Source organism: Mauremys reevesii, linkage group 9, assembly GCF_016161935.1.
Source record: "Mauremys reevesii isolate NIE-2019 linkage group 9, ASM1616193v1, whole genome shotgun sequence".
Taxonomy (NCBI): domain Eukaryota; kingdom Metazoa; phylum Chordata; order Testudines; family Geoemydidae; genus Mauremys; species Mauremys reevesii.
This window is the reverse complement of record NC_052631.1, coordinates 97,384,321-97,410,446: the sequence shown is the minus strand read 5'-3', so window position 1 is coordinate 97,410,446 and position 26,126 is coordinate 97,384,321. Positions and strand designations below refer to the sequence as shown.

Here is a 26,126-nt window from a genome sequence, read left to right as displayed (position 1 = left end):
TGATGTTTACCTACCTCTCAGTGGGGTAAAAATTAATTGGCCTGATCCAACACCCATAGAAGTAAATGGCAGGTCTTTCCATTGGCTTCCATTAATGGGCTTTGGATTAGGACCAGTGTTTGTAAAGTGCTTTGTACATTGCAGCTGAAAGGTACTATACAGTGCCAAACCTGGCAAATCAATTATTACTAACAATTCTCCACAGAGGGCAGTGCCAGGTCTGATGAACTGGCAGAGCAAGTTAACAGGCTGTTTGTTTAGTTTACGGACTACTGCTTTCCAAACCAGTCTGCAAACCTTGGCAATACAGTTTAAAGCATAGTTCTGCAAGTTGTGAGTGCCTGTCTGAGGTTGTTTCAGTCCCAGTAGAGCTAGAACGAGATGATCATGACCTAGGCCACCATCTTCTCTTTCAATATTAAATGACACCATCAATGCTAATGTCATTTCCCTCTAAACACAGTGTAGCTATATAGTTACAGGTAACTATAATGAGAAGAAATTAGGGAACAGAAAACATGAACTTCTATTTCCCCCCGAATGTGTTTGCTTTGGGAATTCAACAGTGCTTTGGGGCAGGTATAAATCAGTGCAGCTCTTTTGAACTCAGTTGAGCTGTGTCCTGAGAACCTAGCCCAAAGGAGAGAGTCATTTTCACAGCTTCCCATGTAGTCAGTCGGTCTGTCCCTTGCTGAAGGGAACAGTGCAAACAACACGGGAGCAGAAAACCACTGAAAATAATATGCAGGAACTGTAATTCTGGGCAGCCTTTTTCCAGGTCAAGCAAGGAGGCCCCTGACTTCCTCCCGTCCACTCTAGGACTATATGGATGGGGACATGATTAAACCCTTGTCTTTTCTTTCAAGAAAAGAAAGTTCCAAACATTTAAAATAAAAATCAGAAATGAAAGCAGATACATTAAGAATGAGTGCGGAAATTCTCAGTGGAAAAATACAGCAGTGTTAAATGGCTGTTAGACATCTATGACTTTGTATTTTAAAATGTGCATTCATGGCATAATAATACTACCAGCAAGAAGGGGTGGCCCAGTTGGGATTCAAATATAAGCAAATATTGCTTCCAATAATCTAACAGATGGGGTCTTTGGTATAACAACTAATGGGAGAATACAATACTGACATGAGCTAATTTTACAATGGCATGAGCCATTAGGACCACCGATATGTTTCAGGCCTGTCTCTAGTCGTGATGTCCACCCTTAACGGACTTGTTCAGACTCTCACTATACATGAGACAAGGGGTAAAGTGACATCTCACAGCAAACATAAAGGAAATGTTTGGTTTACTCACACGCACAAAGCAATAGTTTAAAGTGATCTCCACAGCTGTATTTTCTTACAAGGTGGAGGGTGAGGTTGGGGTGATCATTTTTTTCTTATAAAAGACACAGAGATTTTATTCCAGACACTGCTTTGCATTCATTGCAGAAAAGTGTAATGCTCTAAATCCAAGACATCACCTGCGTATTACATTTCAAATCACGCGAATGTTCCCATCGATATGGATTAGAATCAGGGTCACTGAACTTTAAATCAGAAAAAAATGAAAGTGGTTACTTACTGATGTGTATAGGTATCCTTCACTGTTCATTGCCAAATACAATTTTGTTTGAACCCCTTGAATAGCCACCACTCGTAAGCCCACGGGTATGAGGTTAAACAAAGCTAGGAGAGAAAAGGATACAAATAGCAAAGTTAATCTTTTCAAATAATTATATGAGATAGATGAGTAATGTATAATCATTACAACTATTCACAGTGGCTCTGGTCCTGCAAACACTTAATTCTAATACTTAGCTCTTATCTAGTGCTTGCCATCAGCAGCTCTCAAAGCACATTACAAAGGAAATCAGTATTGTTATCCCCATTTTGCAGATGGAGAAACTGAGGCACTGAGCGGTGATATGACCTGCTCAAGGTCACCCAGAAGGTCCAGAGACAGAGCCAATGAATAGAACCAAAGATCTTCTGAGTGGCAATACTGTGCTCTAACCACTAGGCCTCACAGCTTCCCATTATAGTAGTCATTCCATTCGCTTCAGTAACTGATCTGCATATTGCCCTCAGTCGCTCTCCTCACAACGGTAATGCTGCACTTGGTAATAAGTGGCTTCAGGATTGGGCCCAAACACCGCACTTTCAAAATTAAACTGCTTTTAATTCTCTGCTAGCATTTCTCCTCAGAATAATCAATAATATTTTCAAGATTTACAGCCAGAGAGGCCTATATTTTAATAATGCTGAAGTTGGTACGTAGACTGGCAAATCAAAGAAATAAGCAGAGCTCAGCCTTGGCTCAATTTTTTGCTACTGTTGTTTGGCAGAGGAATTCTACCACTGTTTGAACCAAGTATTTTGTATCGGCAATTCCTGCTGTAGGATTAAAAAGAAATGGGGTAAAGACGGGTTATGAAAAACGACAGGAGCTGATACCATAATCCATAGAGTCTCCTTTAGACTGTGGCATTAACGCAGGGTTAGAACTACATAATGCCATATTGAATTTTATTTACAATGTTTCTTTACATGGCTGTAAAACTCCAATCTGCTCCAATCTGCTGGAAGGAATCTGAATTTTGGTATTTATGGTCATTGTCTGAGGGTAATTTAAAACCAAACCACCAATTTTAAATAAATTATTGGTTTATTTACAAAGGTAGAAGCAAAAAAAAAAAAAGAACAGTTTTAAATTCCCTTTCAGCCTGACAATCCCCAAATGTCATTTGCAGCCTACCAGTGTTTAATACAGACCCTCAATTCTGGGAATGTATCAATAAGACTTATGGAAAACAGCAAATTTTAAAATGTCCTTCTTAAAGGAGGGAGTGTCGAGGGTTTAAAAAAGGGACTGGAGATCACAGGCCAAATTCTTTACTGGTGTAAATAGGCAGAGCACCATTGATTTTAAAGGAATGTCTCCCATTTACACCAGTGAGAATCTGGCCCCAAGACTTTTGAGTTCTCTTCCTCCCTTTGTCAGATACTCTCTGTTTGACCTTGAAACATTAAGAGTTCCACGCCCCGCTTTCCTGATCTGTACATTGTGCATAAATACTGGTGCGAGTGGAACTTTTTAGGATGAAAAGATTTTTCACAGGAAAATGGGATTTCTGTCAAAAACACAATTTTTAATGACCAAATTATTTTTCAACAAAATTATTTGGATTTTCAGAATTTTCCCCCCACTTTTTAAGGAACTGAAGACCTTTAGTTTTCAGTAAACACGAAGTTTTTAGTTTTAGGCTTCTACAAAGTAGCAACATTTTTCACTGACATTTTAAAAATTTGTTTGCAGGGGAAAAAAAGAGAGAAATCATTTCGTGCCCAGCTCTAATAGTCACTTTACAAGAGAGTTGTGAGGATTCCTGACTTGCAGCCAGATTTTCAGAAGACCTCACCACATTAGAGACACCCAATTCTTATTCAAGTAGAGGCAGCATAGTTTAGGCCAGTGATACTCAGACGTCGGTGGTCCTGGAGCCAAATTAGCAATCAACTTTACCCACAAGAACCAGAATGGTGTGAATCCATTGCTCCATTTACCAGAGTACTATATATTCATACTGAAACAGTATGACAGGAAGTACTTAGTTTATATATATAATTCTCACCGCAAAATGACTGACCAAGTATTTGCATTTTATCAACTACAATTGGCTGATTATACAGAAAAAGCCTCCTGACTGGTTAATAGCTTAGATTGGTTAATAAATAAATCACACAGTGTTTTAATATCATGTGCTGCAAACAGCCACTTGTGGCTTTGGAGCGTCAGTCTGAGTATCGCTGGTTTAGGCTTTCATGTCCCTAAAGCACTTTGAGAACGTCCTATGAGGGTGCTTCGTAAGTGCCAACCGCAGCATTATGAGAAGTTTTGCTGGCAGATCATGGCCGCACAAGCGTACAGTGGTCAGCTGGTGCTGCTGGGACTCAGGAAGTTTAGATGGTCGTGGCTGAAACTCAAAGAAAAGGGCTGAAGAGCCAGTGGTTCTCCTTCCCCAGTATCGCCCCTCACCTCTGCTCTGCCAATAAAAATGGAACAAACCACATTTTGAAACTCGCTCTTCCACTGACGCTCTTCTTTCTAGTGCCGTCAGCCTGCAGTCTGAGTTGGGATTTTCACCGGGAAGCTGTGTATACGGACTCCATGGTAAATGCTGGAAGGAATCTGTCAATAGATCTGCTAAGGACATTTCTTCTGGTGCAGGACAAACCTGCCTAGGATGAGCTAGTTCGCAGATTTAAAAGGCGAGGGATGGCTTTCAGAGTAAGTCATCCTGCTGCGCATGGCAAAGGGAGAGTGGGCCGAGTGCCATGCGGTGTGTATTTTGCCAGAGGAAGCCTACACTCTGCTGCTTCGCTGAGTCACAAAGCCTACATGCCCCCCCAGAAACTGGCATGCACTGGCAGCACACACATAGGCTCTCATGAGGCAAGAGGAGCAACGTGGCTGCCAGCCACACCTCCTTGGGTTCTGCTGTGTGAGCTAGTACGTCAGCACATGCTACAGAGTTATCCTGACTCCCATGTTATACAAAATTTACTCCTGAAATTGGCCTTCCCTTCACATGAAGCCCTTGCAGACAGTACGTCTCGTTTACATAGCACTGTGAGTAATCACCATGAATGCATGGAAAGACATGTAAGAGTCTCTTGTATATTTAACACCAATGGATAGAATCATGGAAACACTCTGTTATTCAAATGTACACTAATGATGCCACAGATACTGTGCCTGAGACGTTATTCACACACTGTAACAAACTACAGTACTGCCTTAGCCGGACCAGCATTATGGAAAAAGCCTCAAAAAGCCAACCCAGAATTAATTCTTTTCCATTACGCTCTATTATTGTCACTTTGTGTTAGGACAAGATAATGCCAAATGTCACTACTAGAATTTCCATGTGAGTTTACATGGCGTGAGGATAGGACATAATACCTGATATAATGAAAAAACTAGGTAATGCCTAAGGGAGACAGGATATTTGCTGTGGCTGCTGTTCAATATAAACTGACACTAAACAATAGCTGTAACACTAAGAAGGCACTAGGCTGCAGACGTATGCCTTACTGTGTACGTTATTGATGATTGTAGGCCAGCCCAGGCTGAAACACACAGACATGTCCATTTTCCGAAGAAGATGTTTCCTTTGTATCTATCTGACAAGCCGTCAAATCTCTCCCCATGCCTAGATTAGGGAACAAATTCTGCCTTGATTTACATCCAAACAACCCCCGATTTCATGAGGCAAAATTAAAGCCGGGAAAACTCCTGTCCCCAGAAATTCTTCCCCAAACTGTAAAGACTCTCACTGGCTACAGACAAGGCCCTGTGTACTCTGCAATCCATCATTTGCCATAGGATTGTGTTCTGACATCTCAGATTTCTTTTAAAATTATATACGCTTCTAGCCCTTATGGCTGTGGATATGGTGGTGGAAATGTGAACCAAGTGAAAATTGATGGAATATCATCTTCTGAGCCTGCAGAGAGCCTGAAAGATTAGCCCTGAGAGGTGCAAACTGCCCCATTCATCTCACTTGGGACTCTGTGTACACTGAGGTTCTGTGGGTGTAGAATTCACCCTTCTTTGCATCTGATCACCTGGCATTTTGTTTTTGGGCTTTCTCCCTACTGTGACCTACCTGCAGCTGCCTGTTGCTGCCCAGCTTTCCACACAAGGAGTCAAACTGGACCTCAGTGCATACTTCATCTAGCAACCTATGAAGTCAGGCAGCAGAGGGTTGGGTACCTGGAGCTGGAATCCAGCTCGCAGCCAGGGAGTGGGGGAGCCGAAAATGTAGAGTGGCCATTGAGGCTGCAGCAGTCAAGGCCCAGGGGGCTTGCGAGATAAGTTGCTGTAGCTGGATCCATGTTCTCCACTTTCCCAGCAGAAATGGGGGAAGGAGATTTTGAGCTGGGCTCCCTGGATGACTTTATGGGAGGCAAGACCCAACAAATGGAGCAGAGCCATCTGGAAAGTATAGGACAAAACACATCCTCTACATTCATCATGGGTTAATTTTACATGAATGAGTATTTTCAACTCTGAGCAACAGCTGTGTTCGTGTCCGGGTGCTGGCGGGGGGGAGGGGGCCCTGGGAATGAAGGGTATTCATGGAGATAGACTAAATGATCATTGCCACTGACCTGAGGGGCGCTTGCTGCAGAATGTTGTTCCGTTGTGCCACAGCGCATGGACTCCTGGCTACAGACTTGGAACAGCTGTTGGCAAAAAATGAAGGGCTGTCCCAAGGTGGAATGATTTGAATGCGGAAGAATTTTTTTTTTTTTAATTATTACAAGTGAGATTTTAAATGTCTCACTGCAAGGCCTGGCCAAATACCCCTTCAGACGAGGAAGAGTAATCAAAAGAGCCTTACAATGAATGCAGAATGAAGGAGACTTCCTGCAAATGGGTGAGACTCAGCAGATCTGCGAGCAGGAACTACAATAACGGGGAAAGAATTTTACTGTGGTCAGAGCAACAGGCTGGAGCCCAGCCACTGCTGCGTGGACTTTGAGCTGAGGGGCTTGCGCAGCAGGGATGTGCCAATCACAGCCAAGGAAGGTTTGTCCTCGGCAAAGAAAGGGAAGAGTAATTCTGTAGCGCCGGATTCTCCAAAGCCTTACTCATGTGAATGACATGTGCAGGGTCAGGCCAATAGTGTATAAGGGTTTCATCCTGCCCTACTGATGCTAACAGGAACTTTGTCATTAGAGCAGGTTCAGGACCAAGGTAAATAGGCAGTGTGGCCTAGAGGGCAGAGCACTGGACCAGGAGAGCAGGGTTCTATTCCTGGCTCCGCTACTGGGCTTCTGGCTGATGTCATACAAGTCATGTCACCACTCTATGACTCAGTTTCCCTGTCTGTACAACGGGGAGACTGTAAAGTACTTTGTGATCTACTGAGGAAAGGAGCTAGTTGGTATTATTATTACATGCCATAGGTTTTCTACGGTTCTCTACATTCACTTCCAGTAGGTGAAAGTAAAATGCTTTTCCATGATAAATATCTTCCAGGTTGGGAAAGTGCAGGCCAGTTGGATCCATGTGTAGGATCCATCTATCACATCCTCCTTTGCGTAGAACAGCCATTATTTATGAAGGCTGATTTTCAGCTCCAAGATGCTTACATGATTTACAGGTAGCCCGGTAATCTCTCTCGATGTGGTAAATTTAAATGCATAATGCAAACAAAAATACGTTGGAAACGGACACATCTGTGTGACTGTAACAAGTCCCCTCCTGGCCCTCTCGCCTAGAATGTCAGAACTCCATTAAAACAAGTCAAAATAAAGTATTTGAGTGGAACTGTCCCAAGAGAAATAATCTGCGATTCCGGGGACTCGGTATGGTACGCTAAAAGTTTATAACACAACTGAAATTATTACATTTGCCTGTTAGCTTCTTAACTCATTTCTTTAAAACCAGACCAAGTGCAGAGTTCTGCCAACATTCTGAACAAATCTATATTATTTCTTTTAACCTGTAATGTCAAAACACCAACAATTGTTTTAAAGGACAGCAGCATTTTATGATGCATGACGACCAGCTTTTATTCTACTCTACATAGGTTCTTATATCGTGCTGATCACCATCCTATCGCAGTGCCTTCCAGTAGTGCATGAAGTAACATGACTACACATCTACCATGAGGTGTTTGTTGAAGGTTTAAACTAGATTTCGAGGACTCCCAATCTCACTTGAGAGAGCTGGGATAATTGGCTGCATCCTAAAGGGGTGTCACCAACTCTACTGCATGGGACTCAGATTTGAAAGCAGCTCACAACCTTAGGCCTAAGTTGGCCTTGGCCTGCAGCGTGCATTGCTCTCAGCACCTGTAACGACTGCAGATGACAGATCCACAGCAACTTCATTGGTTCTGTCAAGTCAGTGAAAAATAACACTGCAAAGCAATGAATGTTAAAGAGAGAGAAGAGTAGAAACCTACATGGATCTGGGTGAAACGTGACATGATTAATCAAATGTCATAAAAACTACTGGATTTGTGTTCTTATCCAACCTCCCTCCTTTGACATTTGAGAGCTTAATGAAAATGAAATAAATTGAAAAGAGATTAGCTTTGTGGAAAAGGAAGACTGGATTTTGGTTTCCAGTTTACGGTCTCAACACAATTATACACATTAGCTATCGCTGAAATACCTCTTGGTTCATTCCAACTTTTTTCAAGACAAAAAATGTGTTTAAACTAAACAAAACAATTATGTGAAATTTTGGGGGGTACTTGTATCAATATCACCATTTTTAGTCCTCGTTTGCTCTTTTCCATTCATCTCCTGGCTTAAAAAAAACTCCTCAAAACGGTTTCACAGAAAAGCCCAAGGAAAATTGTTTCATTACTTAAATCATAATTAGGCTCAGAATTATCAGCACTGGGGATGGGGAGACAAGGAATGTGAACTTTAAAATGATGATGAATTCTCATTATGTGAAACAACTCAGCTCTGTTCGAGTGAGACCCCTGCTTAAGACTGGAGATAACGTTAGTCTATTTCAGGCATGCTGCGTAGGCGAGCAAATTTTCTATGTTGAAAAAAAATCTAATAAAATCCAAAGGACAGCGATGAACTTCTTTAGATTACCATGGAGATAACATTTGGATTGTTTTTCGGATGTATCGCCATTACCTCCTCAAGTATATTTGTTCTACGTGGTTTTGCAGTGCTTTTCCTTCCGACTCAATGGCAAGTATGTGCACAGTGTTAATGTTTCACTCAGTCAGCCATCCCAGAACATTAATTTTCAAACCGATTGAGATGGAAAGAACGATACCCCATGATTCACAAACACACAAGGTTATCTGATGCATTCGGGTGCCACTTACTATAACTACTGTCCTCCTCTTTTGTCCCATCAATTGTTCCATCTGCTTGCAATTGCAAGTGGTAGCCTTGCCTGCTGTAGAGTTTTGTTACTATTCCTTTAAGCTGTGGCTCTGTAAGAAAACAATAACAAGGTTAATTTATGAAATCTGGATGTGCCGTTGCATGTTATCAGGGTTCAAAACAAATCTTCATTTCTGATTTCAGAGATGGTATATGAAAAACACCGGGATTAGCAGCTTTATATCTGTTCCCATTTAGGCAAAGATCAAATCAGTGACTATAAAAATCAATTGCCGAATGATGAAATGCCACTTTCTATTGTAATGTAGGTAACACATTTAAATCTGCTTCCAGTGAATACGAATTCCAACAGCGTGTCATTTGACTTAGGGAGCCGTGCCCTATCTCATTCAAGATTAGAAATGTGCTGGCAAAGAGTGTATTCTGGCTTTTAACAAGGTGTGAATTCTCAAAAGGAGGGAAAGAGAGAGCTACTCAGATAAGGTAAGATAATAGTAATAAGACTGAAAACTGCATATCACATCAAGAGCCTAAATATACAGCAGCTAAGGCTTACCATAAGCACTGCTACAATTCCACTAAACAATCCACCGTTCTTTGCTGATCCAAAGAACACGCAGAATCAGAAGGGATAAAGTAGTTAATGAACAGAGGTAAATAGAGCAAGGAACCCACAGCAACATGTTGAATTGTAATAGGAATATTACCATAAAAGATGCTGTTTCACAGACTCGGGGGGAAAAAGAAAAAGAAAAAAACAGTCTGGATATAAATCTGCTTCATAATCATCTTCATGTTCAGTGTTCGAAAATGAAATAGCCAAAACAACATTAGATCATCCTGGACTTTGAAGTAAATAGCAACAGGATTTGCTAGGGAGTCTGTACATTTAAAGAAAATATCTCGGCAAGGCATCAAGAGTAATTGCAATAAAATAGGTCTACTTCCACTGAATCCCAATGACATCTGCATTGTAGTAATTGTCACACTGTTAGTCTCATCAGACAGTGAAGCCTTTTTAACAGTCTGCTCCAAAACCTTAGCTGATTCACAGAGAAACACTATATGAAAATATGAATTGCCATTTTCAACCCAAAAGTGCCCACATCTGGGCAAGACTTCCTGGTCTTAAAAGGAAAGAAATCAGGGTAGAAATGCTGTTACACATATTTTGGACAGGATTTGATGCAAACCCTTATAACAGTTAGCATAAGTATATTACTTCCTATTAGCAACCTTTAATAAGTGTTTTGAGGGATGCATAATTTATATACACCCTCTCATTTAATATGAAACTAAACCAAAGATCACTCTATTTTCTTGCATTAGCAATGTTCAAAAAGCTCTTAGCAAATTTAGGCTCAATTTTTCAACTAATCACCCTATTATTTGGCGACGTGAAAAATGCAGGCAAGTTTAGTGGCTAGAGGCAGCTAGATTTTGGAAAGGCAAATTACTAGCAACATTGCTGACAGGCTTCTGCTCCTCCTGTGTACAAAACACACTGGATCAGAAAACTAATTCTTCATACCTAATCTTTTACACCTCTGTTACATACAGAATTGTGCATGTATGATTTATAAAAGATATTCCTAGAAAGGCACAGGGGGATGAAAGGTTATAAAGGTCTAGAAGCTGCTGGCTAACGTAAAAACCTTGTTCTCATACAATTAGCAAATTATAGCACAAGGCACAGAAATTCTAGAGACATGAAGGAGGGAAAATAGATTATTGAACATGTAGATGGATGAACACATGATTGAAGGAGAGGCGTGTGTGTGTGTGAGAGAGAGAGGGAGAGAGGGAGACACATACACACACACACTAATACATCACTGATCCATGGGTACACATGAGTGTGCATGTGAGAAAGAAATCAATGATGTGTGTCAGACAAACTGGTGATGAGAGGGCGTGTGAGTGAGAAACCAGCTCTGCACATCCGTGCCCCCATGTCTATTGGCAATTGCAATACCTGAGAGTTAATTTCACCAGTCCCCCTCCCCAGGCATGATGCACATTACAGCTTGTGTTAAAACAGAAGAAAACCAAACACATAACCCTTGCCAACCTGGTCGCCTTCTCCGTCTTTTCTTGGAGCTGAAGAGTTTGACCCTGGAGAACACATTCAGCTTATTCTTCTCGCAGCTGCCCTTGCTCTTGCTGGGGCTGTTGACACACTTGCAAGCGTTGGATTTCTCCCGCTCCCTGGCTTGTCTCTTCTGGCGGATCAGGGAGCTGGCGATTGCTGCAGCCATGGCCGCCACTGCCCCGACACCGCCTGGGGGTCAGACGCAGGGGATCTGGGTGCTGGCTGCAAGTGCAGCAGCCAGCATGCTGGTCTTCCAGTCCCCAAAAGCTGGGGCACTGGATCCCACCGCTAATACCTTCGGCTGATGCCGCAGCACGCGGGCCCACCGCAACTAGCTTCGGAGCAGAGGAGGCACAGGTGGGATGCTTCCACCAGACCAAACCAGGATGCAACGGTTTACCTCAAGTGGTTTGGTCAGCAGAGGAGACGCCCCCCCCCCCACCCCTTTGTTCCTGGGCTTTTATCCCTCACAACTTCTGGCAGGGCAAAGTTTGCAGGCAGGGCTCAGTGTTTCCAGGGAGATCAAGCAGGTCACTGGCCAGATATCCCTCGGTGCTTCTCCAGACACACTGTTCTCAGGCAGACCTGGCACATCCACTTGGCACAAGATCAATGCACCTTTGCCCAGCTTGATTTTTCCAGTTAACTTTTCTCCCACCTTCTCCTCCCCAATCAAATCCCAGCAAACACCTGTTAGCCTCTGGCAGAGTCTGTCTGTGGCAGGGCTTTCTGGATTCTTTTTCCTCCCTTCCTGGAGAAGGAATGTGAAGCAAGCAGTGATGAAGGCTGAGGCAGTGCTGCTGCCTGGAGCCCTGGCTGGCTGGTTCTGAATTCCTCAAGAAGCCCCCTCCCTAAGATTTTACAAGTGGAGCTTCAAATGCAGCCTCTCCTGGAGCGATGCTTTTGTATTTTGCATTGCAACACTTGTAACCATTCAGCAATCAGCAAAAGAGCTCCCCTGATGCCTGGTTGCCAGCAGCACCAGTGCTGATACTGCAGCAGCAGTAGCCTTCAGGCAGCAAACGCACTCCCTTCCTCTCTCGCACACACACACACACACACACCCCCCAGGAGCTGTGCGCTGGATACAGAAATCAGACGATGAAGCCCTCCCCTTATCACCCCCCTGTTCCTCAGTGAAGGCAGCAGCCTGGGAGATCTGCCTCAGAGCCTCTTTGTCTGGAGATTTTCAGAGAGCAAGAGCCCATGGAGCAGTTAGGAGGGAGGCTGGATCATCTGAAGCATCTCAGGTCCAGGAGAGCTGCATAGAGAACACCTGCTCTCAAGACTAGAGCCGCCTCCCGGGGAGCGACAGACACCCAAACAGACGTGACTGGGATGGGTAATTCTCCAGCAGCTCGGCCAGTGTGACCAGACAGTCCACATCAATCACCAGGACACCAGGCATGGGGCACCGGGGCAAGGAAAGGGGGCGGGATTTGTCTCTCAGGGGCATATGGGGCAGGATTTTGGGGGGGCAGGGAGTCCAGTGGGACAGATTTTAAAAGCTGGGGGGTAGGGGAGGAGAGGGGCCAACGCCACTCCAGCCAAACCCTCCCCCCTTCTCAACCTTTCCCAATAGAAATTGGGATCCAGGAAAGCCCCATGTACCCCTGTGACTCCCTTGGTTGTCCCCCCCACACCACACCTTTCAGCTCCCTCTCCTTTTGCATTATTTTCCACCATACCTGCTTCGAGCCCTGCCTTATTCCTAGCCATTCCCGGAGACTGGGAAAACTCTGGAGGAGGAGGAGAGTTTTCCAGGTTTGTTCCTTTTCTCTCTCATTTCCCCCCTTCACCCCACGCCCTGATCCTTGCTCCTAGGCCACCTCCACCCCTGCCCCCCAGCTCTTCCTTGATGGACAGAAAGGTCCCTGGTGGGCATGGGGGAGGCTGGGTTGCTGGTTTGAAGTTTAAGGGGGGTGCTGCTAGACTGGGAGGGCTGGAGGAGGCAAGAGTGGGGTTGCTGGGTTGGAGGAAAGGTGGGGGAGGGAAGAAGCAGGGCCCCATGGGAGTGGGGAGAAAGTAAGAGGGTGTCGGGAAAGCAGAAGTTAGGGCAGGTTGCGAAGGCAGGAGAAGGGTTGCTGGCTTGGAGGGGCAGGAAGGGTGTGCAGAAAGGAGGAGCTGCCAGTCCAGTGCTGGTGAAGGCTGTAGGAGTCTGTCTCTCGCAATCAGGCAGCGGATGAGTCGCAGAGCCTTGTGCCAGGAGCTCTGGTCCTATCGTAGCTAATGCTCTGCATTGTGGCCACACCAGCCTCCGTTTGCAGAAGAAGGTATTCACCACCGCAAAGCTCATGCTGCAGAACGTCTGTTAGTCTATAAGGTGCCACAGGATTCTTTGTTGCGTTTATATCTGAGTCACAGCAGCAGGAAGGAAAGTCCTGTGGGCCAGTGAATGAGGCAGGCGACGCAGGATCTATGTGCAATTCTGCCACCGATGTTTGTGCGGCCTTGGTCAAGTCACTTTCTCCCGTAGACCAAGAGCCAATGGCTTGGAGCTGAATTAAGTCAAATTCAAAGTGGAAATAAGGTGCAGTTTGAGACACGGAGGCTGATTAATCACTGGGACAACTTACGTGGGGTCATGGTGGCTTCTCCACCACTGGCAGAGTCTCTAAACGGAGATTGGTTGTTTGTCTTTCCAAGAGGTATGCTGCAGCTCAGCCAGAAGTTATAGGCTTGATGCAGGAAATACTGGATGGGATTCTATGGCCTGTGCTAGGCAGGAGGCTGGACCGGAGGATCCCTTCTGGTCTCAAAATCTATGAATCTGTCATTGCACTAAAGAGACTGGGGAACAGGGGCCAGGGGAGCAGATATTTCTTTTGCTGCTGCATAACTTGGATTTGCAGGGCAGCACCACTTCTGGCTCAGGTCGGCCCAGCAACAGCCAAGTGTGACGGGGTGGACCTGGCCTTTGTGGCTCCCCACAGGAGCCCCGTGGGCCTACTGCACCCCGCCCCAAGAGGTCGCAGAGTGACAGGAAAGGAGCAGCGAAGGTGGTTGTCCAGGCCCACCTAGAGAGGCCTCACAGAAGCAGACAGATAAAAGGAGCTGCGGGGCCTTAGCCCGCCAGTCACTGGCTGGGAGCAGAGGGGCAAGGAAAGGGGCTCCTCTCTGGCCACAGGAGCTCGAGGGATCACCAGAGTTTGTTTCTGGCTGTGTTTTGCTTCGCTGGGTTTGCAGGGAGAGAGAGGGTCTGAGAACATTAACCCTGAAATAAGGGTGAAGCAGAAAGGGGCCAGGCGGGAAGAGGCCCAGGGAAGAAGCAGCAATAAATTGAAATTGAGCAGAATGTAGCTGGTGTTTATAGGGTCCTGGGGCTGGAGCCTGGAGTAGTGGGAGGCCCCAGCATCCTCTCCCGGCCAAAGGTAAAGGGGTGTGAACCCCACGAAGACCTTACTTGGGAGTCTGAACAAAGGGCTGAATTGAAAGGGCCCTGACCTGGGCCTGAAGACCCTAGTGAGGGGAAACAGACAGCTTATTTTTTGACTCTTTACTACCCTGAAAGGGCTCATTTGGACTTTGTGACTCAGTGGGAAGACCAAGCCACTGAAGACCTGCCAAAGCCAGCTGGCAACCTAACCTGCAGGGGGTGCCAGGGGCGAGAAAAGGTCTGCGGTACCACACCCAGCCACTAGGAGATGCTCAAGAGGTGAGTGCCCCCTTTACACCAAGAGCCCCAGTGTCTAGGGCTGAACTAAAACCAGGAATTGACCCAGTGTTAATAAATCCAACTGGAAGCCTTGGAACTCGGAGACTCCCAGAAAACTTGGATTTATAGTCATCCTAAGCCAGAGCATCAAACCAAGCGCTTCCAAAGGCAAAACCAAACACTTCAATGTCAAACTCCTTTGCTTGCTCGGGCGTACAACCCTCACCCCCTCCTCCATACATAACACATCCAGAGTCCAAGCAGGAGCTCTGAGCTCGGGCGAGTTGTTTCTCGTGGCAGGCAAGGGGCTGTTTCGCCTTGCCTTCCCTCTTATTTCAGACTCACTGAGCTCATGCGATACCTGGCCCTTCCCTCCTTTCTCAATGGGCTTACATGGAAGCTGGATTACCTGCTCTTCATGGCCCGATAGGGGAGCTAGATGGTATTTGCTACAGCACCAACCTGGAATAAAAAGAATAATGCCACGCCAGTTCTTAAATTCTAACAGCTACAATAAAATGCAATTTCCAGCAACTCTGCAACTGTCACATTTGTTTCCTTGACTAGAAATAGTTTGTGACACCGCAGAGAACAATTTCTGCCACAGCAAAACATAGCATTAGCGAGGGCTTGGTAAAAGAAATGCCAATCCCTTTGTAATATTTTCAGATACTCGGTTTAGTATTAATAATGTCTTAATGGAAGTAAAAGCTAGGCCACACAGCCTGAGACCCTGTTTAACTGCAAAAGTGTATCTTATCTATAGCCATGCATTCCCTTCCATCTATCAGTCAGTCCCCATATGTACCCAGCTAGCTAGCTCGATGGCTTTTATCAGACACCTATCCCTGTGGTATTTATATCTTCATACTAAACGAGTGCCTCCTGTAGATGCTTAAGCCACACAGTAACTGGAGCCATCTAAAAAGCATTTAAAACAATGACAAATTCTTGACTGGAGAAATACCAACTTACAAAAATAAACTTGCCATTCACAAGTTGCACCTTCACGCCCATCTCCAGCTAACGCCAAATACTTGAGATCAGTAATAATTAGGCATTATTAGTAGGGGGATGTACTTACAACCAAATAATTTATTGTGAATTTTGCTTTGTTTACCCTTTGCAAAACATCCAGGAGTGGAACATGATTTTCTCAAATGCATTCATAATTCTGCAACATTTTTTCATTAAATTTTGTTTACTCGACAGGGTGGTATTCACTACTTGATATTTAGAATGAAAGATTTGCTGCTTAGCTGTGACTGGTCATTAAGTCATGTGATTTTATTTCATGTTCCTGAAGGATGGATAAGCAGAACTTTTATAATCCAGTTACTATTGAAAATCCTTGTGCAAAGCAAATTTTACTCTTGCTTTCTGCGAGCATTCTAGCATACAAGTTTAAAATCTGCATTCGTGCTAAAAAAACTCAGTTGCACAAATGTTCCCGGACCGATAATAAATGAGGAGCAAAACCAGAATACGTCAATTCAGATTTAAATTTCAACAATCATCAACCATTTTTTCATGATCAGTCTCTGTCATTGAAGCCTTCTCCAATTATGCCTTCTTCGTGCCCACAAAGGCCATATCACAATGAGGCCCTGAGTTAGGATGGATTTCTCTGCCACTGGGCCAAATCTTTTTTGAGCAGATTGCTTCAAGTTTTTACTGACTATGATGTATATCACCTTTGCTTTACTTGTTCTGCCAGAATGATGAATACATGCTTTCCCCTTCCCGATGAAAAGCACGCTAAAAAAATGTAATAAAATATGCTAGCTTTTTTTTTTATTTGAAGCTGTTTTCCTGATATATTCCAAGTAACTTCTAAATGGAGAAGACAGCTAGAACCTCTTGAGACAGACATCCCGTTTATACTTACAAGACTAAGGCAACTACTCATCCTTAAAAGTCAAAAGGGCGAAACGTTGGCCCCAATGAAGTCAATGCCTAAGCCAATCACTGAGTACTAGAGATCAGAATGAGAGCTATGTGAGGCGCAGATTATTCCATGTCTGCCCACAGTGGATTTCTTACACCCTCCTCTGGAGCATCTGGGGTTGGCCACTGTGAGAGACAGGTTACTGGGCTAGATGGATGGTGGGTCTGATCCAACATGGCAATTTCCATGTAATGGCAAAAAAACCCATTGATTCAATAGGCCAAAGATTTCACCCAAGTTTTTTTCTTCTCCCTGCAAGTACCTATTAGGTTTCTGCTAATGAGCATTTCCAGCCTTTGGATTCAGATAATCAAAACATGCTCAGTGCATGCTTAGAGATTCCAAGGCATTAGTCAAGAGCAAGGCTGGTGCGTATGGTTCCCAACTACCCTCCAAACCATGGTTGGCTGCCTAGAGGAGAAGCAAAGGCTCTTGCTCCGATCCAATATGCACAAGCTGGCTTTCCCCTACATGAAAAGGCCTCAACTATCATGGCCCCAAACCAGGAACATGCGCAGAAGCTCTGTTCCCAATTCCAGGGGAAAGTGCAAAACGTACATTTTATGCTCCATCTCCTTGAAGCATTTGTGCTGCAGCGGGTCCCGCAGTGCAGAGTTTGAATTTATACCGAGTACCCGTGGGCAGTGCTGTCACGAAACATACTGTAAATTCTGACAATCTACACAGTCTTTGTAGCTTACCAGGTTGCCAGCTGTCATCCTGGGGGCGCTAGTGAATAGAGTGACTTCCTTTTTTCCCCTGCTGATCACGTATTCTGTTCTGGAACATGAATGTCTACAGATGTGATCTAGTGTAAAACGGCGTATCAGTGAAATCCTGCTGTTAGAGGAAGGAGTGCTGATTGGAGAGATGGCACTTCCCGGCTGCCTGTTAGAGTGAATTTTTGATTGGTACATGGGCCTAACATGCTACTTCCAGAGAGAGCAGAAGTTCTCTGTGTTCTGCGTGGACATTAGAGATTCTACTGGCACTTATTCCCAACAGCAGGAGCTTGTCCATTTCCCCAAATTCCCCAACATTGTAGGGCTGCAGCATGCAGCCAAATCTGCACACAAAGCTATTTTCTTTTGCCCCGCAGACCTGCATTTTAGTGTTGTTTTATGGTCAAGCACTTGGGAGGATAAACTGGACCTGTCTTTCAGAGTACAAGTTCTTTGGGACAGGGCTTTTTCCATTACCAAGCACATTCAGTGCTCAGCAAAGGGTAATGAAAGGTGCTCCACTGATTTACGGCGCATATTAGCTAAGCAGGCAGATGCTGTGCTAACACATGCTGGGAATGTGAACCAGTAAGAGACCAGAAGCTAAATTCTGATCCAGATGCAGCATTAGCAGGGGTTCCTGGGTTCAGCTGCACCCTCAGAAATCATGAAACCAAGGGTGCCAAAACTCCCAGTGGGCCAGAGGGGAGGGGAGCAGCATTTACTCCTTTGCCCAAGAAACCACACACAACTTCATAGCCTGGACCCTGCGTCATGGCAGTCCCCATCCCAGCTACATTGCTGTGCAATGAATGGGCCTCCATAACGGTGCACGGCTCTAAGGACAGAATCTGTCAGAAGAAGTGCCAGAGCCGCCCGTGTGGGATGTTGGGGCAGGGCATTGGGCTCCTGGCAGGGCCTTCCCCTGGCTTGAGCAGCAGAGTCTGGATGCTGAGTGGAGCTGCCTCCCCCACCGCCATGCGTCTCATCACCCCCATGAACAACAAGGACCAGCCCTGAGGCGGCCGCGCAGAGTGGAGTGGGCCCTGCCTCGGCTCTTATGCCCCTGAAGAACACAGCTCTGGGTGTGCAGACCCAGCAAAGCACTTAAGCACATGCTTAACTTCAACTGGACTATTCACATGCTTAAAGTTAAGCCCATGCTTCAGTGCATTGCTGGTTTGAGGCGTAGGTATGCAGATTCCCTCTGCCACGTTTCCAGAGCCTCACTGCTTCCCCCAGAATTACCTGTCATCTAAGATGCCAAGTCGATCCAAAAATGGATTCACCTGGCTGCACACCATGATAGACGTAGGGTCTTTGCTACCTCGCTCTGCTAGAGCCAACCAGCCGGAGAGGGAAGTGAATGCTCACCATTGCCAAGTGGTTACATTCCCTCGGGGTCTTCTGGAGCGCTAGGAAATATGATGCCCACTTCAGGTACAATGCACCATGTAGTGCCCAAGATGGACCTCTGATTAGGTGCCTCAATCCAGCCCTTAGCCGGTCTGGGCCTCGTTTACTCATCTTATTTAATCTTATGAATTATTATAAACAAATTATAATGGATATACTAATACTCACTTACCAGTCAGGTAAGCATCCTTAAATAATCATTAATAACAGTGAATCACTTGGTGATCTTAGGTGAAAAGTAGGATATAAGTATGTAAAGGAAAGATTGTTAATCAACCTAGATACATTCTTTCTCCTGGACGGTTCAAAAGAATTAACCAAAATAGGAGCAAAACAACATTAGGGGTTAGAACCAAGGCCGTCTACTTGCAGCAAGTTGAAACATGTTCCGAGTCTGAAGGCAAGAACAATTTCATGCACATGTTCTTCTGCACCAGCAAGTAAGGAGAAATGCATCTGTTACTGTTCCTACTGAAATTTTCATTAGCATGCTGGATGCATTGCCAGAGAAGCAGACCCCCTAGGAACAGGTTGTTGCTACATAAAGACACAGAGATTTAGATCACTTTGGTAACACTTCACCAACCAAGCACCATTTTTCACACAATGAACATCACTTGAACTGGAATTGAGGCATGTGATACCGTAAGGTGACTGGACCCAGGTCAGCGCAGCGGCGAGTTGGTGGAGTTGAACTAGAACGTCTCGAACTATCGCCGTTGGAACTCGATAGTCGACTCCGGAAGCGGTCGCTACTCCACCACTCCACTCCACAAGCGGCGGTAGGCGAGTTCGAGTCGACAGGACGGACTTCAATTCGCGGGGTCTCTGTGGGGTAGGTAGTTCGACTAGGTAACTTTCAATTACGCTATTCATTAACTGAATTTGCATTACCTTAGTAGACCCGCTTCTTAGTGTGGACCAGCCCTGGATAACTCTATGGCCAATCTAGGGTCCCTAACATGTGTTCGCACCTAGGTCTAAAAGATCATAGATCCACTAAATTAAGTCAAAATATTATATAAACATGATATTAAGATTTTAATTAAATACACAGCACACATGTATGGCCCACAATTTACCCATAATATCACCTACAAGCACTGATCTAAAACACTCACTAACATGGAGCCATCAGCATGTGCACATGACTTAACTGACAAATCTTGTGATCTTATCACCACAATTCTCATCCAACTCCCTCGCTCCTTTCTGTCTGTTACTCTCACTTGTCATCCTTTCTGGGCGGGAACCTTGTTTTACTGGCCCCATAAAGTATTTTATGTATCAGAGGGGTAGCCGTGTTAGTCTGGATCTGTAAAAGCAGCAAAGAGTCCCTGTGGCACCTTATAGACTAACAGACATACTGGAGCATGAGCTTTCGTGGGAGAATACCCACTTCGTCGGATACAAAGTACTTTGTATACTTCTGTGTAATGAGAAAATTTAGAATCATCATCATGTCGATTTCCTTATCTAGGTTGGATTCCAGCTGAAGCCAATTATATTTATTTTTTGATTTTATAAAATCTTAGCCGATCATTCTGAAGTCATTTGGAGTTTTGCCTGAGGAAGGAAGGAAGGGCAGCAGGATTACATCCAGAGACTGGGGGATGAATCCTACTTGTTTTATTCTTGCAAGCAAAATCACCACCATCATGGTTCACCAAGGATTGAACCAAGGACCTCCAGTGCTAAAAGCATGAACCTCTATTACAAGAGCTAAAGGAGCAACTCTGCCTAGCCGTAGTAGACTCATATTCTCTGTGGTCCAGCCACCAGATGGGGATACGCTACAAACAGGGGTTACACAAGTAGCCCAGATGTGTGGCTTGTGTAACTCCACCGAAGCAAGCTGAGTCCAGGTCCCTGCACATGACGCAGAATGCTGAGAAGCCTGATTTTGACATCACTTATTCATGTTGAACCTATATCACCACCTTTGTTTAGTCAACACAACTTTAGTTTGGCTAGTTTGGTTAAACTTGACTCAAAAAAACAATTATAAAGTTAAAGCGAGTCAACAATGGCAAAGAGGTTACCAGGGAAATATTTATCAAATCATGATGAGGCTGGTGGCTTGAAAGGGCCCATTGAATGCAGAAATTGCTGAGATGACCCACAGAGACAAGAGCCTGTTATGCGAAACACTCTCTAATTAATGACAAATTCAACTGAAAAATCTGTTTGCTTTAGTTCAGTCATTCTCAAACTGGGGCCACCGCTTGTATAGGAAAAGCTCCGGGTGGGCCGGGCCGGATTGTTTACCTGCCGGGTCTGCAGGTTTGGCTGATCGCAGCTCCCACTGGCTGCAGTTCACTGCTCCAGGCCAATGGGGGCTGCGGGAAGTGGGGCAGGACAAGGGATTTGCTGGCCGCTGCTTCCTGCAGTCCCCATTGGCCTGGAGCGGCGAACAGCGGCCAGTGGGAGCTGTGATCGGCCGAACCTGTGGATGCGGCAGGTACACAAACCGGCCCGGCCTGCCAGGGGCTTTCCCTGAACAAGCCGCGGCCCCAGTTTGAGAACCACTGTTTTAGTTACATCCATGTTGTATGTACAGCTTGCAAATTTTCACTTGCAATTGTCTTTAGGCTGAAACGTAGTTTCATGGCAAATGCTCTCTCTGATCAGAATAGTGTTGGGATGTTGTGAAAAACCTGAAAACTTTTGGGTTTGGGGTCTTCACTTTTTTGATGAAAAACTGAAAAGTTTTGAAGAACATTTTCATCGACTGTTTGGTTGGTTGGTTGGTTGGTTTTTTTGGGGGGGAGAACCATTTCCAGACCAGCTTTAGTTACACACTCTGAATGGGCACGTCAGTCAATCTCCCTAAGAGCTGAACCCTCAAGGCCACGAATGAGACACACTGGTGAAGCATTGGTCTCTTTCCTCCGTTTTGTTCCCCTGTGTTCTGTGGGTTCAGGTCTTATGCTGTATCAATCCAACACCTTTCAGGAACATTCAGTTCTCTCTCTCACCATGATGTGGAGATATCTATGCAGTAAAGTGAAGAACTGCATGATCAGTGTCTTTGACTCCTTCACCCGCACTCTGCCCTCAGCTAGAGCTATTTCCAACAATCCAAACCTCAGAGCAGCTTCAAACAGCTGCTATTTATAAAAAAAAAACCACAACCAAAAAAAAAAACCTGTTCCAAATGTAGGAAATTTTTCTTCTTTCCGCCCACAATGACAATGGCTTGAGGGTGAGGAGGGCCAATACTGAATCCTGGACTAGTAACAGGTTGAAAGTTAAATACCTCATGGACAAGCTGCACTAGAAATGATATCTTTCACCATTGGAGAAGATTTGGAAATCCTTCCTTTCAAATGGATAAATAGATTTCTTTCTAGACCCCCATAGTTTGTCAGACACAATCACAACGTTAGGATGGACAAAAAAGCTATTTTTGAGGATTCTAAACTTTATTAGCTATATTTTCTCTCTCTATAAAGTCTACACCAATTGACCCAGGGTGATATGGCTCCTGGCTTTTTCAGGTTGAAGGACACAAAAAATAATATCAATACAATTAAATAAAACCCTCTTCAAAAAGCTTTGTAAAATAATTCTTGCTGTAAAATAAGTGGCAAAAACAAAATAATGGGAATGAGCGACGGGGAATGGATCACTCGATGATTACCTGCCGGGGGTACCTGGCATTGGTCACTGTCAGAAGACAGGATACTGGGCTAGATGGATCTTTGGTCTGACCCAGTATGGCCGTTCTTATGTTCTAAAATACATGATTACATGGTGTGGTATAATTCTTTACAGCACTCATGTGGTACGACCTGAATAACTCACTGATGTGATGACTTTACCATTGATAGCCATCCCAGCTGATAAAAACTTCCTAACCACCACATACATTTAATATATTTGCTCTCTTTAGGGATAGATAGGTGCACATGTGTGAATATGCAATCATGCACAGTATAAACTTTAAAGGTTACACATAGAAGTATCTTCCTGTCTTCAACAGAATTTTTATTGACGTGAATCATTGACAGTTCACTCTACTATTTGCAAAAAAGGAGAACGAGCAAATTAAGTTGAAATGTTCTATCACTGTTTACAGCAAAAATGTCCTGTTTCTGAAAGATCTAGACACTGATCCAAAATAGATTCATGGGCTTGTTTAATTTGAAATCAAATGCACAGTTGTGTTAGTGTCACTTGTTGCGGTTATTCATATACACATTTAGCTTGGATTAAAAGCTGCAATGAAAAGAAGCTCTTTTCCATGAATGGAAACAGCTTAACTGACCATGTGAGTTCCCGCAAACAAATAGCAAAGAAACTGAGTGCACTCACGTTCTGAATTATTTAAAAGTACTTCTGCTTGACTATATTTTATAAACTAGGAATATGAAGAAGGACCTAACCCCATCCAAGCTAGAGTCACATAGCTTATGAATACAAATGGCAAGATCCCAGGAAACAGTGCACCCACGGGCCCATGCAGATGATGATGTCCCAACTCCAATATTCACAAGTTACCAAAAGATCAGGCTGAGATTCTAAGTACTTGTCCAATCACAAGTTCTATAGACTAAGGCCCTGATCCTGCAATTGATTCTGCCCTGGTCAAATAGTGCACTCACATGGAGCCCTGCTGAAGTCGAAAGGCCCAAGGGTCTGCACACACAGTTCACCTTGCAGGATCAAGGCCTAAACTATTATTTATTATTTGTATTATCATACGGTTTATCAAATTATTAGCACAGTCCTGGAGCAGGACCCCACGGTACAAACACAGAACAAAGAGACAATCTCGGCCCCAAACAACTTACAATCTGAGTAGAAGAGAACGGATAACAAATGGATATAGACAGATAAGAGAGCACAAGGAAACAAAGAGATAATATTGCTCAGCACATCAGCAGCCTTACTGTTGTCAATCTGACTAAAATTAATGATTTTCAGAGGTGCTTAGCACCGGCAGCTCCCATTGGCTGTAACTGAAACTGCCCAACACCTCTGAAAAATAATTCCAACTTGATAATTACGGAACATTTGAAACATAAGCTAGAGCTATTTTTCTACCTCTCTTTCCATTTAGACCTGCAAATACAATCCAAACATGCAATCAGCCACACCGAGACTGTGACCGAGGGATACAAATGGAATGAAATCCAGAGCTGAAGCTGTAATTCCATGGAGAACTTTCAGTCTCATTCAGTCCTTTCTTTTCTCTCTCCCTCTTCCACAGCTGTGTCATATGTAATATGTCTTGCTCAGGTTTTCAACTTTAATTCTGAATTTCTTGACTATTACTGGTTTAAATCTGAATCTCAATAAAGGGTCCTGATCTAGAAATCTTTCTACTGACTTCAGGGGGCTTTGAATGAAACCCACAGTTTCTCATCACTGAATCATCCTACACAACAGTAAGATGTAAACAGTTCTGAAATAAACAAAGAAGAAAAATGTCCATCATGTTCAGTAAAAGGCCAGATGCATCAAGTTACTGACAAAACCAGAAACAACAGGGACACCTATAGTTAGTTCTTGTCACTACCACAACAAGGTCATTGCAATTTCCTATTCCGTTTTAACTTCTGTTACCGGTGATATTTAATTACAAAATATGTATATAGTACCTAAAGCTGTAATCAACAGCAAAGGTGTGTGACAACGAAAGCACAGAGTTCAAATAGGAAGGAAGAGTTGTTGGGTTCTTATATTTAACCCAAATCCATGTTAGATTTTCTTAATCCAGACACTATCCCTGTTAAAGTCTTAACTTCAAATCAGTAGATCTATACAATACTTCCACCAAGGAGATAATACATACCTGATCTGAATTAAAATTGCTACATGCAAGTAGAAATACTTATCGACTCCAGTTAAAATCATTTTGTTATCTAATGAAATTAATCGTCAGCATCATATCTACAGGAGGATTTAGTAGGACTTTATCCTCTGTCCATGGTGCTGACTAGTTTATCTACAGATTCAGGCATGAGATTATATGGTATGTAAGGTCCAGCTCCAAAGCCTGTTGAAATCAACAGCCTTTACATCAGGGATAGGCAACCTATGGCACGTGTGATTTTCACTGGCACTCACACTGCCCAGGTCCTGGCCACCAGTCCGGGGGTCTCTGCATTTTAATTTAATTTTAAATGAAGCTTCTTAAACATTTTAAAACCCTTATTTACTTTACATACAACAATAGTTTAGTTCTATATTATAGACTTATAGAAAGAGACCTTCTAAAAACATTAAAATGTATGACTGGCACACGAAACCGTAAATCCGAGTGAATAAATGAAGACTTGGCACAGCACTTCTGAAAAGCTGCTGACCCCTGATACAGACTAACACGACTACCCCCTGATACTAAGTGTCTATTAGTAACTCATTTGCGTATAACACCACTGACCCCTGCTTTACATGGACTTCAGTGGGCTTTGAATCAGGCCCTGTGGGCCAAACCCTGCTAGCCGTCATCAAACACAAGGCTTGGTGGGATGGCTGTGTGAGTAACAAAAGAAAGGTTTGGTTTGTCGCTTCGAACTGGAATTAATTTGAAATGTTCGGGCTTTATAACGACCCACTGACATTTATTTCACACCTAATATGGCCAGACAACTTCGTAAAGAAAAACAGAGATTTGGAAATCACTTATTTGTTTAGAAAGCATTGCATTTTAGTAACTACTTTTTAAAAATTGGAGGAAATGTATCCATTAATACTTGAATTAGAAGGGTGAGAGAGAATATTTCATAATACTTTAAAAAAAAGTGATCAGTCATTTCAGAGTGGTTGGTTTTCTCTCCATATTTATATTTACCGTGCTAATTTCATTGAGCAATAACACGGATGTCACATACCATTTACAAACAGGCATTCTATTTCAAATAAAGAATTATACACACCCAAGAAAACAGTGCAGTTCAAAAATATATCTATTGCTTGAGGTTCTAGTTATTGCTTGATTCTAGAGGCTTTTTTCAGGACTTCTCGGGTTTGTTTTTCTCTGGCAGCTGTAGGGCGCTGGTTCAATCAATAATTTGATCATTTCACACAGCGAAGGGGGAGAAACATTTTCAATTTTAAGGAAATATTAGTTATATCATCGTGAATTAGCCATTAGTTAAGACATTTGCAACAGAATAACTGCATTAAAATCCATTGTTGCCTACATTTTGATATTTAATTTCCAAAAAAATGCTTTAAAGATAGCAACACAGTTGCAATGTTTCCCTTAGCTGACGTAAGGTGCAGTATTCCCATGTAACAGGAATTAAAATAGACTGTGAACCAGTGCCCATATTTTACTTACTTTAAAGAAAAAATTAGCCTTAGACATCACAAGAAGTTCACATGCCATGTTTAAAGGCCAGTAAATCAGCTCATGCCACATTTATTTAAATATTGCTGTTGAAAC

At 43.8% G+C, this 26,126-nt stretch overlaps 1 protein-coding gene across 4 annotated transcripts in view; it reads right to left on the bottom strand.

Moving 5' to 3' along the window:
• The window catches only part of FGF13 (fibroblast growth factor 13), a 322,227-nt gene that overhangs the window by 70,476 nt on the left and 225,625 nt on the right, over nt 1-26,126 (bottom strand). For 3 of the 4 annotated variants that reach the window (XM_039488838.1, XM_039488841.1, XM_039488839.1), the window contains 2 exons: nt 8,873-8,983; nt 1,582-1,685 (listed from right to left, as the gene is read on the bottom strand). In XM_039488838.1, coding sequence (XP_039344772.1) covers nt 1,582-1,685; nt 8,873-8,983 — 215 coding nt within the window. Of the gene's footprint in view, nt 1-1,581; nt 1,686-8,872; nt 8,984-10,965; nt 11,168-26,126 lie in introns of those variants that run through there. The other variant, XM_039488840.1, reaches the window with a different exon arrangement.